Source organism: Salvelinus alpinus, chromosome 2 (assembly GCF_045679555.1).
Source record: "Salvelinus alpinus chromosome 2, SLU_Salpinus.1, whole genome shotgun sequence".
In the NCBI taxonomy this organism is placed as follows: Eukaryota; Metazoa; Chordata; class Actinopteri; order Salmoniformes; family Salmonidae; genus Salvelinus; species Salvelinus alpinus.
Genome location: NC_092087.1, coordinates 36,261,360 through 36,278,206, shown reverse-complemented (window position 1 = coordinate 36,278,206; position 16,847 = coordinate 36,261,360). Strand labels below are relative to the sequence as shown.

Below are 16,847 nucleotides of genomic sequence, written 5' to 3'. Positions count from 1 at the left end.
GAGATGTGAATAAATATCCGTCTATAACTTCGATAAAAGATTGTAGGCGATGGAATGCACATCGGACGGAACCAATCTCAAAGTCTGTACCATTTTCCGTAACGTCAAAGTGACGTAAACACAAGCGGAAATAAAAGCCAAAGAGAGGCGTAGTGTTTTCTTATGAGTGAGAGTGACAGTGCTTCTATCCAATCGCTTTATAACAGAAGAGCATAATTGTCCAATAGTGTACCCCCAGAACAAAATACTTTACTGTTGTACTTCCTTGGTAACCCACATGGAAACAGACCGGTTCGATGTGTGTTTGGAGTTAACGTGCCGATTATAACAGATTCAAACATTGAAGAAATAACGAGTTAGGGGGCATTATTGTTAGATGTTATTGGTTACTTATAAGACTTTTATAAACATAACACAGCCATGAAGATCGAGGAAGTGAAAAGCACCACGAAAACGCAGCGCGTCGCCTCTCACAGCCATGTGAAAGGACTCGGGCTAGACGAGGCCGGGAATGCAAAGCAAAATGCGTCAGGTCTTGTGGGGCAGGAGGCTGCAAGAGAGGTAAATTAGCCTCGCTAGCTAGTTACGTGAACGTTATTCTTGAAGTTGGCTACTTTTAGTTATTTAGCCACGGTATTTCTGATATCACGTGACTTTGCAGGTCATTGTCCTTTGGAATATTCTTTATTTTATGTCTTTCAATATTTTATGTTAATTACGTTTTTTCTGTCAACAGGCTTGTGGTATTATTGTGGAACTGATCCGCTCAAAGAAGATGTCAGGAAGGGCAGTTTTACTGGCTGGACCTCCCGGTACAGGAAAGGTAGACAAAATGTTACTGCAGTACTTCAATGATACCCGAAAGTAATTGTGAAATGTCTAATATGCTTACTGTGTCTCCAGGGGTGTATTCACTAGGAACCAACTAGAACCAAATGGAAGTGAACAAAATGGGGAGGGACCTACCTGAATTTGTCCAATAGAAACTTGTTTTTTGTTGCAAAACATACTTTTGGACTGATGCTTATACCTTTGGCCTCCACATTAATAGAAATAATACGAGACTTGAGACTTTAACCAACCCTACTTTGTACCATCTCTCTCCCCCTTGCAGACTGCCATGGCTTTGGCTATGGCACAGGAACTGGGCAACAAGGTGCCATTCTGCCCCATGGTGGGTAGTGAGGTCTACTCTTCAGAGATCAAGAAAACAGAGGTGCTGATGGAGAACTTCAGGAGGGCAATAGGTGAGGGGCCACACACAAACACGGGCCACTGGGAATGGATTACACACACACACACACACACATACCTGGGATAATTGAAGACCAGATAACGCTGCACCCTTCATTCGCCAGCTACACCACCATCAGAATAGCCAGGGGTTCTCCTCCACGCCCCTCCTACTAGGCTGACTAGGGTAGGGGATCAGTGTGGCTTTTGACACTGGGGAAAACGCTTGAAAGGGGCATTGGGGGAAGGGGTTTGTTCGAGTGTTAACATTATGGCAGGTAGCCTCGAGGTTAGGGCGTTGGGCCAGTAACCAAGAGGTGACTGGTTCGAATACTGGAGCCGACAAGGTGAAAAATGTATTGCTGTGCCCTTGAGCAAAGCACTTAACTTGGTGGCCCTGGCCCACTCCCTGCAGGTGTCTCGGGAGAGTTGGAATATGCAAAAAAACGAATTTCCATTACACACTTGTCTGTAGCAGGACACATATAAGCACCACGCCAAATTATTATTATTCACTGTCACAGAGATGGGAATGGAGCTTGGGTTGAGAGGTGGTGGTCAACACCCTCACTCCTCCCCTAGGACAGAACATGAGTGTTACGATGGAGGGAAAGGGCAGGGTACATTCTGAGCATGTCAACACCCCCCTGATAAGTGCGCTCTGAAAAACAGCCTCTCCCTCAGAAGCGTGGCTCTCCCCCCCCCCCCCCCCAACAATAGCCCAGTCACCTGTGCACCACTCACACACCGAGAGGCTGTATGCAGAAGGAACAAGGGCTACAGTGTGATCACATTACACAGAAACAGGACCATGCACTGTACACACACTCACTCTCCTCTCACACAGTCTCACATTCTCCAAAAAATGATCTGCGAGGTAGAATAAAGGATGGTTTTATTGGTTCAAGAGAATAAAGGCTTTACAGAGTCTTCATTCAGTATGTGTGACCCTGTTCTCCATCCTCCAGGGCTGCGTATCAAGGAAACCAAGGAGGTGTATGAGGGGGAGGTCACAGAGCTGACCCCCTGTGAGACGGAGAACCCCATGGGTGGTTACGGGAAGACCATCAGCCATGTCATCATCGGACTGAAGACAGGCAAGGGCACCAAGCAGCTCAAGGTCAGGCACCTGTCGGAGGCTAGACCAGTCCATGTAGAAGTTGGCCTTAGACACAGATCTAGGATCAGCTTAGCCTCTCCAAATCCCAGCTATAACAGTTAGGGAGGGTGGGGGACACAACTGGCCCTAGCTCAGTGTCTAGCGACAACTTAATTCTACTCATGAAGGGGCACGAAGCGCTCTGTAAAAACACTCATTTTTATCTTACTGTCTGTATTTGTGTGTAGCTGGATCCCAGTATTTATGAGAGCCTGCAGAAGGAGCGTGTGGAGGCGGGAGACGTCATCTACATTGAATCAAACAGTGGAGCCGTCAAGGTATCAATACACTTCCACCTATTTAATACACTTCTATACAAACACTCAGCTTGAAAAGGCTCCCATACACAAATTACACATTTACAGTGGCTCAAACAATTCAAAGTCAAAGTAATTGACATACTACAAAAACGAACAAACAAGTACACAAACTAAGAATATTCTTACAAACTACACTAAACGCTGTGCCCTTATGCCCCAGTCCTCCATGCCGGCTCTGTTTCATCTCCATCAGTCATCCGGCTCTGTTTCATCTCTCTACTGTACACTGGAATTCTTCCAGCTCTTCATCGGCCCCGGGATTTATTCCCCCTATCTCTCCATCTCTCCCTCTGTTCTGGTGGACGGGCCTCGTGGCCTGTGTTGACACGTGTGTTGACGGCTTCTTTAATTGGTGCAGGTGGGCCGAGGTTGCAGGTGGGCCGGGGGGAGGGGTGGTCCTTACATTTGTTGCTGTTGACAGCCCTTGCAGGACCCTCCCTGAATCTTACTCTTTCATCCCCCTGCCTCTTTCATGCCCTCCTCGGCATGCCCTCCTTGGCATTGAGTCCAATCATACCCCTGCTTTCCGCCTCCTCCCTTCATCTTATTCCCCTATGAAGTGATGGGCCTAGTTTCAGCCACCAGACCTCCTCTGATGGGATTGAGTTAGTACACTGAACAAAAATATAAAAGCAACAATTTCAAGGATTTTACTTAGTTCAGGTCATATAAGGAAATCAGTCAATTGAAATGCATTCATTAGGCCCTAATCTATGGATTTCACATGACTGGGAATACAGAAACCTTATTTAAAAAAGTAGGGGGCGTGGATCAGAAGTCCAGTGAGTATCTGGTTTGACTATGGCTGGTCCCGTATTACCGTCACACCGGCGGTCACAAGTGATGAACGCAGTCAAATTCCACGTGACCATTTAGTCACAGTAATTAGGCTTTTCCAAGCTCTGTTGCTGTTATTGTCCCTCTAATCACTCTCCCATCAATGCAAATGTATTTTAAAGTTTGGGGAAGATCATTTTCACCATTACAAATGTACCTTTAAAATAAAGCATTGCATGCATAATCGCATTTGCCGTCAATTTCGAGAACGGTGTTTTCCCGCTAATTGCTTGCATTTTGGAACATTCGCGCTAATAGCCCACTGCCGTGTGCGCATTACTGCGCTTATAATGTGAAGGAAGAAAATTGCCTAATAGTTTATCAACACTTTAACCTAAACGATCAGCCTCATTGCTTTTAAACGTTTTTTTGATGCAAGTGGTGGTATTAATTTGGTCTATCGCAACTCACCCCTGCTGTCCCAGAGTATGTTTGGAATATATATTCCTGGCAGAGAAGGACAAGTTGACCAATAGAATAGGTCAACTTTTGTACTATGGGGGATATTAGATTGACATAGGCTAGTGCTTTTGCTGTTCGTTAGGCCTACTCGGCTTGATGGCTGACGAAAAGTAGGCTAAAGGTGGACAGTTCTAACATCTTCAATATGTGCCTGGGAATTCGATAAGAGGGACGCGCGCACTTGCATCCCCGATGTGTCGGTCTTCGTTCACTTGTAGCCTACTTAGCTGAAATGCCTGTGAGAAGGATCCGAGCACGTGACTGGCATTGGCTACATCTGAGAGAGCCATGTGAGCGAAGGGTGCTTTGGAGCACGGCAGCCGGGAGAAGGGAAATATAATTAGCCTATTATATTTAGCCCAAGGACTCAACGGCCACTTTGGCCGCAAATTTCATGGATTTTTGAGGAGGCATTATGGTCACACAAGGTGGGCCGCTGGGAAATTCGAGGCTTGGTGAGAATATTATCAAGTGCTTGTCAAATTGTGAATGAGAGACTGAAGTATGTGCAGCTTGTGACTTTTCTCAAATCATCATTAGAGTCCCATCATGCAGCCTTAGAATGTATTAAACATCAAAACATATAGCCCAACGTTTGTATTACAACTAACGTTAATACATAACTCTAAATGATGCATGTAGGAGGACCAGTTCTTTGTTAACTGCGCAACACAGAATAGCCACATGTGCACACTTCCTTTTGAAATCGTTTGGAGAAAATATCCTTTCTATTTTATTAAGCTATGTTCGATTGTATTCTTCATGCTATAAAATAATACAAAATAATGCCATGGAATTCTAAGCAAATCTTGTCTGCTAAATGAACTAGTGTAGCCCACAGTCATATGGCATAGCCAGATCAGGACCTAACATAAGGACAACTCAGTATTCTGTTCTGAAATAGACTACATTTTCTTCATATCCTGTTTCTTTAGACCTGTCTAAAATAATAATGGATTTATTGTGATGGTGTAGGATGTATTACATGGATTTATTAGACTTTTTAAAAATGTAGATGTTCCAAAGGTCTGCATCAGTGGCTTGTAGGCTGTGTGTGGAAGCCAGGAGATTTAAATGTGATTGTTAATGGTCAATTACTGTTGAGACAAGCAGTTATTTTCTTGACAATCACCTGCTGACAAATGTCCTGACCACCACAGCCGTAGGTGTGACCACCTCAGGCAGCGCGACACATCTCCTTCGCATAGACTTGATCAGACTGTTGATTGTGGCCTGTGGTATTTTGTCCCACACCTCTTCAATGGCTGTGCAAAGTTGCTAGATATTGATGGGAACTGGAACACTCGGTTGTACATGTCGATCCAGAGCATTTCAAACATGATCAATGAGTGATATGTCTGGTGAGTATGCAGGCCATTGAAGAACTGGGACATTTTCAGCTTAAAATAATTGTGTACAGATCCTTGTGACATGGCCATGCATTATCATGCTGAAACATGAGGTGATAGCAGCAGCTGAGTAGCATGACAATGGGCCTCAGGATCTCGTCACGTTATCTCTGCATTCAAATTGCTATCGTTAAAATGCAATTATGTCTTAACTTATGTTTTCCCATAACCCCACCGCCATCATGGGGCACTCTGTTCACAACGTTGACATAAGCAAACCACTCGCCCACACGACGCCATACACACTGTCTGCCATCTGCCCGGTACAGTTGAAACCGGGATTCATCTGTGAAGAGCACACTTCTCCAGCATGCTAGTGGCCATGGAAGGTGAGTATTTGCCCACTGAAGTCTGTCACAATGCCAAACTGCAGTCAGGTCAAGAGTTTGGTGAGGACGACGAGCACACAGATGAGCTTCCCTGAGATGGTTTCTGACAGTTTCTGCAGAAATTCTTTGATTGTGAAAACCCACAGTTTCATCAGCTGGCCGGGTGGCTGGTCTCCGATCATCCCGCAGGTGAAGAAGCCAGATATGGAGTTCCTGGGCTGGCGTGGTTACACGTGGTCTGTGGTTGAGACCGGTTGGGCGTACTGCCAAATTCTCTAGAAAGACATAGGCGGTCTATAGTAGAGAAATTAACATTCAATTATCTGGCAACAGCTCTGGTGGACATTCCAGCAATCAGCATGCCAATTGCACGCTTCCTTAAAACTTGTCATCTATGGCATTGTGTTGTGTGACAAAATATGAGTTCCCTTTTATTGTCCCCAGCACAAGGTGCACCTGTGTAATGATAATGCTGTTTAATCCGCTTCTTGATATGCCCCCCGTCAGGTGGATGGATTATTTTTGCAAAGGAGAAATGCTCACTAATAGGGTTGTAAACATTTGTGCACAAAATTTGAGAGCAATAATATTTTTGTGCGTATTAAACATTTCTGGGATCTTTTATTTCAGCTCATGAAGCATGGGACCAAGACTTTACATGTTGCTTTTATATTTTTGCTCAGTATGCTTGTGTTCTGTGTTTAACCATTCCATCTGTGTGTGGCGTGTGCGCAGAGACAAGGTCGGTGTGACACATTTGCCACGGAGTTTGACCTGGAGGCTGAGGAGTACGTGCCGCTGCCCAAGGGGGACGTCCACAAGAAGAAAGAGATAATCCAAGACGTCACGCTACACGACCTGGACATTGCCAACGCTAGACCACAGGTACACACAGACACAGTCTCTCCTAGACCACAGGTACACACAGACACAGTCTCTCCTAGACCACAGGTACACACAGACACAGTCTCTCCTAGACCACAGGTACACACAGACACAGTCTCTCCTAGACCACAGGTACACACAGACACAGTCTCTCCTAGACCACAGGTACACACAGACACAGTCTCTCCTAGACCACAGGTACACACAGACACAGTCTCTCCTAAACCCTGGTTAAACACACACACACACACACACACACACACACACAGTCTCCCCTAGAGTGAATAAGACTGCACTGCAGATATACACTTCGGGAAAATAACTGTTGCTCTGAAAACAATTATGCGCAACAACAACAAAAACACACTTGATCTTTGGTTGTTAACCACCTAGAGTCTATTTCTGCGCCCAATGGAAATCTAAATGATTGTTGGTATGACCCCCCCGCCCCACGACTTACTCTTAAGGAATAAAGTGTGATTGCTCTCCTCAGGGAGGTCAAGATATCCTGTCTATGATGGGACAGCTGATGAAGCCCAAGAAGACCGAGATCACAGGTAAGACCTGGACAACTGAGTCTAACTTCTTTAAAACCCACGTCCCATATCCTTGTTGTAATAGCAGCTTGTACTTTCAAAACCCCAACCTCCCCCCAATAAACATCACTCAAAAGAAACCCATTCTTTCTGCTCTCTCCTTTTGCTTGGCTCTTGCCTGACCCCTGGCTCTTCATTGGTTCTTCCTGCTGTCCATTAGACAAGCTGCGAGCTGAGATCAACAAGGTGGTAAATCGTTACATTGACCAGGGTGTGGCTGAGCTGGTCCCCGGGGTGCTGTTTGTGGACGAGGTGCACATGCTGGACATTGAGTGTTTCACCTACCTGCACCGAGCCCTGGAGAGCACCATCGCACCCATCGTAGTGTTTGCCTCCAACAGGGGCAACTGCCTCATCAGGTGGGCGTGCTAATGTGCATGCACGTGATTGCAACTCTGTCAGTTTGAATATGAGTCACTGTGACAATCTGTTTGTTTTGGAAGCCAACTTTGCTCTGTTCACTGACCCTTCTGTGTGGTTGGTTTCTCAGGGGGACAGAGGACATCAGTTCTCCTCATGGCATTCCTCTGGACCTGCTGGACAGGGTCATGATCATCCGCACCATGCTCTACACACCACAGGAGATGAAGCAGGTGTGTGTGATGGCATTCCTATATATGAAGTGTGTGTTTAAGAGACTTTACATATAAACATAGCATGTGTGGTCACTGGTGTGATGCTGACAGTGTGTGTGTTCTCTGTAGATCATTAAAATCCGTGCTCAGACTGAGGGGATCAACATCAGCGAGGAGGCCCTCAGTCACCTGGGAGAGATTGGAACCAAGACCACCCTCAGGTAACACTCACCAATCTGTTACTCTGCGCATGTGTGCACACACTCCACTTGTCTCGCGTGTGTGTGTGTGTATATTGACTCACCTACCCCTCTGTCAGGTATGCAGCGCAGCTGCTGACCCCAGCCAGTCTGTTAGGCAGAGTCCAGGGGAAGGAGGGAGTAGAGAGGGAGCAGGTGGAGGAGATCAACGAACTCTTCTACGATGCCAAGTCCTCCGCTAAGATTCTCCAGGACCAGCAGCACAAGTACATGAAATAAAGAACTAACACCCCTTCTCCAGTTCATCCACCCTTCTCTACATCCCTCCAGCTGCTGTTTCTACCACAGGGCTAAGCATCATGTTTGCCCTGGCAGTTTTTTCATCTCCCAGTTCTCCATGTAAAGTTCATCCCTCTCTTCTTTCTTTTGTACTGTATTACATCCTTTCTCTTGTTCAACACCCCCCCCAAGCTGCCCCATCTGCCTCAGACTGTAGTGGTTTGTACTGTTCTGATAAAAACATTTTTTTAGGGTTCTTTGCTTGTTAATATTATTTTTTTTCAATAAGGGAAAACATGGGAAATTAGATTTGTTTGTCATTGTTGCTCGCAGACTTATTCTCAGATACATAGAATAGACACTGCTAGATTAACTATACTGTACTAGCTAGTGATACTGATACTGTAAGGACTGGGATTGACAGACGGAACGTTGGATAGTCCTACATAGACATTTCTGTTTCATGTTTGATAAGCCTACAGATACATTTCCATTTAGCAAACCATTTGTTACCCTGCTCTAAATCGGCGTGATGTTCGTAAGACTCATGAGGTAGAAGTTATGTTTATTTCATTCGTGCATGGTTTCCTTTGTTCATATGTCCCGGGTTATGTCAGAGTTCCAACATGGAACAGAAATGTCTACTTGTTGGAATAAACGGTAAGTTGATGTAATGATGAAACGCTAGAAATTGTCATATTATATGGAATATAGATTTACCACATAGGGTCTATGCATTTAAACGTGTGAAAGCAACAGCAAACGTTTAAAAAATTGAAAAAAACACCCTCCACTGGCGGGAGTTTGGGGAGCGCATGTGAAGAGCCGCACGTTTTCTCCACAGTAATAATTAATTTGAACAACAAATTCCAAATGGAAGTTTTATAAGTAAATTATGTGTTGATTGACAGTTTGTTGGTCCAATCAGAGTGCCTAATGTGCGTTTCAATAGCCAAATTAGTTACAGGTTTTTGGCAAGAGTGACGCTGCGACTACTGTCTCTGGCTGCGTGTAGAGTAATCCACCGAGACTCAGTGCCAAAAAATGAATGACAAACCGTTACAAAACCTGGACAGATAATCAAATTTTATTGCTCACATACACATGGTTAGCAGATATTAATGCCAGTGTAGTGAAATGCTTGTGCTTCTAGTTCCCGACCGTGCAGTAATATCTAACAAGTAATCTAATAATTTCACAACAACTACCTTATACACACAAGTGTAAAGGAATGAATACGAATATGTACATATAAATAAGTCATCAGTCTCAAGTCAAAGTTGAGTTTTGAGGCTCCAAGTCAAGTCATCAAATTTGTGACTTGAGTCCACAACTTTGATCATTACACAGGTGCACCTTGTGCCAGGACAATAAAAGGCCACTAAATGAGCAGTTGTGTCACACAACGTAATGCCATAGATGCCTCACATTTTGAGGGAGTGTGCAATTGGCATGCTGACTGCAACAATGTCTACCAGAGCTGTTGCCAGACAATGTAATGTTATTTCTCTACCAATGATGTTTTAGAGAATTTGTCAGTACGTCCAACCGGTTTCGAAATCGCAGACCATGTGTAACCACACCAGCCCAGTTTGTCCACATCTGGCTTCTTCACCTGCGGGATCGTCCGAGACCAGCCACCCGGACAGCTGATGAAACGGTGGGTTTGCACAACAGTCAGACACCGTCTCAGGGAAGCTCATCTGTGTGCTCGTCATCCTGACCAGGGTCTTGACCTGACTGCAGTTCAGCATCGTAACTGACTTCAGTGGGCAAATGCTCACCTTAGATGGCCACTAGCATGCTGGAGAAGTGTGCTCTTCACAGATGAATTCTGGTTTCGATGGCAGACAGCGTAGCGTGTATGTTGTCAACGTTGTGAACAGAGTGCCCCATGGTGGCGGTAGGGTTATGGTATGGGCAGGCATAAGGAATGAACAACGAACACAATTGCATTTTATCAATAGCAATTTGAATGCACAGAGATACCGTGATGAGATCCTGAGGCCCATTGTCAAGTGATTCATCTGCCGCCATCACCTCAAGTTTCAGCATGATAATGCAAGGCCCCATGTCGCAAGGATTTGTACACAATTCCTGTAAGCTGAAAATGTCCCAATTCTTCTATGGCCTGCATACTCACCAGACATATCACCCACTGATCATGTTTGGGATGCTCTGGATCAACAGCGTGTTCCAGTTCCCGCCAATATCCAGCAGCTTCGCACAGCCATTGAGTAGGAGTAGGACAACATTCCATAGGCCACAATCAACAGCCTGATCAACTCAATGCGAAGGAGATGTGTCGCACTGTATGAAGCAAATGGGGGTCATCCCAGCTACTGACAGGTTTTCTGATCCATCCCCCTACCTTTAAAAAAAAAAAGTATCTGTGACCAACAGATGCATATATGTATTCCCAGTCATACAATCCATAGATTAGGGCCTAATGACATTATTTAAATTGACTGATTTCCTGATATGAACTGTAACTCAATAAAATCTTTGAAATTGTTGCATGTTGCATTTATATTTTTGTTCAGTGTATATTCATAAAGAACCAATACTGCCTACTCAACTTGACACCCAGTTAATGCCCAACTAATTTCTTGACATTCAGACTCCTTATAGAATTTCTAATAAAAAAGTTAAGAAATACTTGACCAAAACAAGGCACATTCAGTCACACCAGTGTGGTTTTCGATGTAGGCCAGGCTGGAGTATAAGAAGTGGCTTTGCTGCCTCTGCTACTTTCTGATTAGTCGACCCTGGAGATGGTGGAAGGCGTTCTCTCGCCCTGAATGTGCTCCATTGAACACAGACGGGGCAACTTTACAAGCACGCTCTGTCAGTACAACATAATTATTTGACTGGAGCTACTTGACTTCAGTGCGAGTGGGTGATGGATCTACAGTATGTTAGACTGTGGCTATGTACTGTATAAACGTCTATAGTTCATGCAGCAGGGAGAGGGGAGGGGGGCACAGTGTTTGACAGTAAAGTCTGTCTCTCCCTCTTGTCTTTGACCATCCTCAACTGTGCTGTATATGGAGTGGAAACGTAATCATGGTAAGGAACTCTACTCACTAACTTCTTGTTTTATAACACTTCTCCATACGGTGCATTTGGAAAGTATTCAGACCCCTTGACTTTCTACAAGTTAGTCTTATTCTAAAATTGAATTGAATCCATCTACATCCAACACACCATAATGACAAAGCAAAAACAGATTTAGACATTTTAGCAAATTTATTACAAATAAAAAACATACCTTATTTACATAAGTATTCAGACCCTTTACTATTGGACTTGAAATTGAGAAACATCAAGGCTGATCAATGGATGCACCTGTTTCCATTGATCATCATTGAGATGTTTCTACAACTTCGAGCCCTCCTGTGGTAAATTCAATTGAATGTAAAGGTACACACCTGTCTATATAAAAAGATCAAACAGTTGACAGTGCATGTCAGAGCAAAAATCAAGCCATGAGGTCGAAGGAATGGTCTGTAGAACTCCCGAGACAGGATTGTGTGGAGGTACAGATCTGGCGAAGGGTACTAAAAAATGTCTGCAGCATAGAAGGTCCACAAAAACTCAGTGGCCTCCATCATTCTTAAATGGAAGAAGTTTGGAACCACCAAGACTTCCTAGAGCTGGCCGCCAGGCCAAACTGAGCAATCGGGGCAGAAGGGCCTTGGTCAGGGTGGTGAGCTCCAGAGTTCCTCTCCACTCTGGAGATGAAAGAATCTTCCAGAAGGACAACCATATCTGCAGCACTCCACCAATCAGGCCTTTATGGTAGAGTGTCCAGACGGAAGCCACTCCTCAGTAAAAGGCACATGACAGCCCGCTTGGAGTTTGGGCACCTAAAGACCATGAGAAACAAGATTTTCTGGTCTGATGACACCAAAATTGAACTCTTTGGCCTGAATGCCAAGCGTCATGTCTGGAGGAAACCTGACACCATCCCTACGGTGAAGCATGGTGGTGGCAGCAAGACAAGTCTCTGAATGTCCTTGAGTGGCCCAGCCAAAGCCCGGACTTTAACCCGATCGAACATCTCTGGAGAGACCTGAAAATAGCTGTGCCCCGCTGCTCCCCATCCAGCCTGACAGAGCTTGAGAGGATCTGCAGAGAAGAATGGGAGAAACGTCCCAAATACAGGTGTGCCAAGCTTGTAGCATCATATCCAAGAAGACTCGAGGCTGTAATCGCTGCCAAAGGTGCTTCAACGAAGTACTGAGTAAAGGGTCTGAATACTTACGTAAATGTGATATCAGTTTATTTTTAATACATTTGATATAAAAAAAATATTAAATGGAAAAAAAAACAATTGAAAACATTTTAGAACATGGCTGTAACGTAACAAAATGTGGAAAAAGTCAAGGGGTCTGAATACTTTCCCGAATGCACTGTATCCACTGGGATTCTCTGCCTCTAACCCTATTACAGGGGCTGAGTCACTGGCTTACTGGTGCTCTTCCATGCCGTCCCTAGGAGGGGAGCGTCACTTGAGTGGGTTGAGTCACTGATGTGATCTTCCTGTCTGGGTTGGCGTCCCCCCTTGGGTTGTGCCATGGGGGAGATCTTCGTGGGCTATACTCGGCCTTGTCTCAGGATGGTAAGTTGGTGGTTGAAGATATCCCTCTAGTGGTGTGGGGGCTGTGCTTTGGCAAAGTGGGTGGGGTTATATCCTGCCTGTTAGGCCCTGTCCGGGGGTATCGTCAGACAGGGCCACAGTGTCTCCTGACCCTTCCTGTCTCAGCCTCCAGTATTTATGCTGCAGTAGTTTGTGTCGGGGGGCTAGGGTCAGTCGGGAGTATTTCTCCTGTCTTATCCGGTGTCCTGTGTGAATTTAAGTATGCTCTCTAATTCTCTCTCTCTCTTTTTTCTCTTCTCTCGGAGGACCTGAGCCCTAGGACCATGCCTCAGGACTACCTGGCCTGATGACTCCTTGCTGTCCCCAGTCCACCTGGCCGTGCTGCTGCTCCAGTTTCAACTGTTCTGCCTGCGGCTATGGAACCCTGACCTGTTCACCGGACGTGCTACCTGTCCCAGACCTGCTGTTTTCAACTCTCTAGAGACAGCAGGAGTGGTAGAGATACTCTGAATGATCGGCTATGAAAAACCAACTGACATTTAATCCTGAGGTGCTGACCTCGACAACCACTGTGATTATTATTATTTGACCCTGCTGATCATCTATGACCATTTGAACATCTTGGCCATGTTCTGTTATAATCTCCACCCGGCACAGCCAGAAGAGGACTGGCCACCCCTCATAGCCTGGTTCCTCTCTAGGTTTCTTCCTAGGTTCTGGCCTTTCTAGGGAGTTTTTCCTAACCACCGTGCTTCTACACCTGCATTGCTTGCTGTTTGGGGTTTTAGGCTGGGTTTCTGTACAGCACTTTGAGATATCAGCTGATGTAAGAAGGGCTTTATAAATAAATTTGATTTGAAAAGTATTCATCCCCTTGGTGTTTTTCCTTTTTTGTTGCATTACAACCTGTAATTTAAGATTTGTTTGGATTTCATGTAATGGACATATTCCAAATTGGTGAAGTGAAAAAAATAATAATTGAAAAATGGAAAAGTGGTGCGTGCATATGTATTCACCCCCTTTGCTATGAAGCCCCTAAATAAGATATGATGTAGCCAATTACCTTCAAAAGTCACATAGTTAATGTCCACCTGTGTGCAATCTCAGTATATATACACACACAGCTGTTCTGAAAGGCCCCAGAGTCTGCAACACCACTAAGCAAGCAGCACCATGAAGACCAAGGAGCTCTCCAAACAGGTCAGGGACAAAGTTGGAGAAGTACAGATCAGGGTCGAGTTATAAAAAAATATCCAAAACTTTGAACAGCCCACGGAGCACTATTAAATCCATTATTAAAAAATGGAAAGAATATGACACCACAACAAACCTGCCAAGAGAGGGCCACCCACCAACACTCACAGACCAGGCAAGAAGGGCATTAATCAGAGGCAACAAAGAGACCAAAGATACCACTGAAGGAGCTGCGAACCTCCACAGCGGAGATTGGAGTAAATAAGCAAACACATTTGGTGTTCGCCAAAAGGCATGTGGGAGACTCCCCAAACATATGGAAGAAGGTACTCCGAAAACACTGTCTGGCGCAAACCCAACAACACCATCCCCACAGTGAAGCATCATCCCCAGATCATTGGGGAGTGAATGACGTGATCTCGTCTACAGTTGGAATGGTCTTGCATTCTTTTAAAGCGACTCCTCACAGACTAATAAAATGTCACAAATCAAAGTCTAAAACTCAACTCCTCCACTATGACCACATTCTCTCATGACCCTCCTCGTCCTCTACTTGACACTAGGCCAAAAATGAAACGAGTTCAAGACGCATCTTTCTGTCCTCAACAGTAACAACTGAAGGGACCAATCTAACGGTTACGCTCAACACACGACAGTCATTCCATGGGCAAACAAGTAACTTACATGGCAACGGAGATGTGTCGTATCCCCCCCCCCCCCCGTTCTGTCATTATTCTGTTCCTCTGGATTTTGGATGAGGGGGGCTGAGAGAAGTCCAATATAGAACCTGGTAGGTAGGACCTTTAACACTGAATCATGGCGAGAACAGCTGGAGCGACAGTAGACATTTTCCACCTTACATCTGAGAGCCAATACAATCTTCATGTTATCATTCAGTGCTGCTAGGCAATGGTTTTCGAAGGTGGACCCTAATTTCACTAAATATGAATGAGATCATTCAGTGAAGATAGCTTCCTGGGATAAAAAAAAAATAACACTGGTAAAAAGATAAGATGATAGAATTGCAGTTTATTACTTTTAAAAGCAATAAAAATCATTCTGTTAACATATTCACATTGGAAACATCCACAAACCATTTACATTTTAGATTGTTTCATGAGAAACCCCTTTAGTTGACTTATCTACCAGAACTTATTTTTAACGTGAGCAACAGGAATGTAAAATCAAGTAATCGATAAAGTGAACGGGAATAGAAACATGAAGACTTTCAATGAAAGCCCTGAATGAAACGACAAGCTGATATGGAAGGTGATAATGAGCATAAATAACAGGGAATGTCTCAAACATGGCACAGTTCTGCCTTGAGTACAGTTCATTCTTTAGAGATAGCATGAGTATTGTCCTACATAATTCTTTTAAGTCACTTACTGTAATTTTTTATATATAAATCAATAAATGTTTTACTCAAAGCAATCAGCAAAACGCTTTTACCATAGTTGACATTCAATCTTTACAAATACTTAAAAAATGGTTCAGTTTATACTTTGATCAAGCTGCAATATACAAGAGGTAAAATGAGGCCAAACAGGTCCTCAATAATAAAATACTTTTTGATCGGAGACGTCCATAATTGTCAGGACCATCTTATAACCCTGTCGACCACCCCATGAACACCCATAACTAGTGACTGACTTACTATAGTACACACAACTAGTGACTGACTTACTATAGTACACACAACTAGTGACTGACTTACTATAGTACACACAACTAAAGTGATCATAGTCATCATAAAGACAAAAAGATCAAGAACAGCCTAACCCGTTGAGAATCTAATAGGATGCATTTAAGATTCATTGCATTTCACAGACAGAGATTAAGACTATTCCTGGACTAAGAACCATTTTCAATGGAGAATCTCCACTGAAGATGCTTTTTAGTCTAGGACCAGGCTTAATCTGTGTGGGAAACCATCCCCAAAAGTCTGTGAAGTCAGTGAAATCGATTACCCTAACCTTGTAGACCGATGTAAAAACCTGGTGATGGTAGTGCAAATATGTCTCCCCACATAAGGTGCGGTTATTCACATTATACAGATTCAACATGTCTAGTGTTTCACAATGAGGGGGCTTTGCATTAATAAGAGGTAAACTAGTACCTAAACAGGTATCCAGATCTATTTTGTTTATATGCTTTACCTTGGGTTTTCATTTCAACCAAAGTCTTAAGTGATGAATGGATGGAAAATAATTCCATCATGACTTTGTACAATTATCTTGTGCTTTTCAATTCCCCTCCACTGTGTACAAACAAATGGTAAACAAACATGAAATCCCTGAAAGATACAGAATTCAGTCACATATTCCAGGGGTGAACAGTTTAGGCTATAAACTGTGTTCATCCTGGAGCAGCATATAATATACATAACAACCAATGATGTATATAAGCCCTGGATTGCTGATGCTATGTATTGGCCACATTCTACGATTCTATAGCTTTCAACATCTTTTTTACAATGGAGATGTACAGAGATCGCTGTGGGGTGGCTTCAATACAACGCCCCCTATCAGTCATCCAGGGTTTATACGCATCATTGAAAACAACAGTGTACATAATGCATGCATAGACACACACACTCATCAGCTGGCAAAGTGCTGGTAAAAGGCCAGTTTGACCCTCTCTATAAGGTGACACAGTTTGATGGCAGGGCCCAGCTTCAGCCCCATACACTCCTGTACTGTGGGCAGGCTCAGCAACAGCAGGGCCTGGCCATCTATCTCCTGTCAACACACACAACAACATGGC

At 44.2% G+C, this 16,847-nt stretch overlaps 2 protein-coding genes across 11 annotated transcripts in view; one reads left to right on the top strand and one right to left on the bottom strand.

Annotated features, from left to right (window-relative positions):
• The first annotated feature begins 160 nt into the window (after positions 1–160).
• On the top strand, positions 161–8,540 carry LOC139560006 (ruvB-like 1). Its single transcript, XM_071376515.1, has 11 exons — positions 161–561; positions 737–823; positions 1,115–1,247; positions 2,202–2,353; positions 2,581–2,670; positions 6,485–6,634; positions 7,128–7,191; positions 7,391–7,589; positions 7,721–7,823; positions 7,935–8,026; positions 8,125–8,540. The coding sequence occupies exons 1-11, from the start codon at positions 421–423 to the stop codon at positions 8,282–8,284; spliced, it is 1,371 nt and encodes a 456-aa protein (XP_071232616.1). The 5' UTR covers positions 161–420; the 3' UTR covers positions 8,285–8,540.
• A 6,550-nt stretch (positions 8,541–15,090) lies between these two features.
• Positions 15,091–16,847, bottom strand: part of LOC139559953 (scm-like with four MBT domains protein 1) — a 33,150-nt gene continuing 31,393 nt past the window's right edge. For all 10 annotated transcript variants that reach the window (XM_071376455.1, XM_071376473.1, XM_071376446.1 and 7 more), the window contains one exon: positions 15,091–16,822. In XM_071376455.1, the coding sequence (XP_071232556.1) occupies positions 16,682–16,822 (141 nt within the window). In that variant the 3' untranslated portion in view covers positions 15,091–16,681. The remainder of the gene's footprint in view (positions 16,823–16,847) is intronic.

What these genes read in the sequence shown, in the direction of transcription:
- LOC139560006 (XM_071376515.1), top strand. Translation starts at nt 421, where the DNA reads ATGAAGATCGAGGAAGTGAAAAGCACCACGAAAACGCAGCGCGTCGCC. An exon ending in TTGCCAACGCTAGACCACAG is followed by an intron (nt 6,635 to 7,127) that starts GTACACACAGAC and finishes TGCTCTCCTCAG; the next exon opens with GGAGGTCAAGATATCCTGTC. An exon ending in CAAGAAGACCGAGATCACAG is followed by an intron (nt 7,192 to 7,390) that starts GTAAGACCTGGA and finishes GCTGTCCATTAG; the next exon opens with ACAAGCTGCGAGCTGAGATC.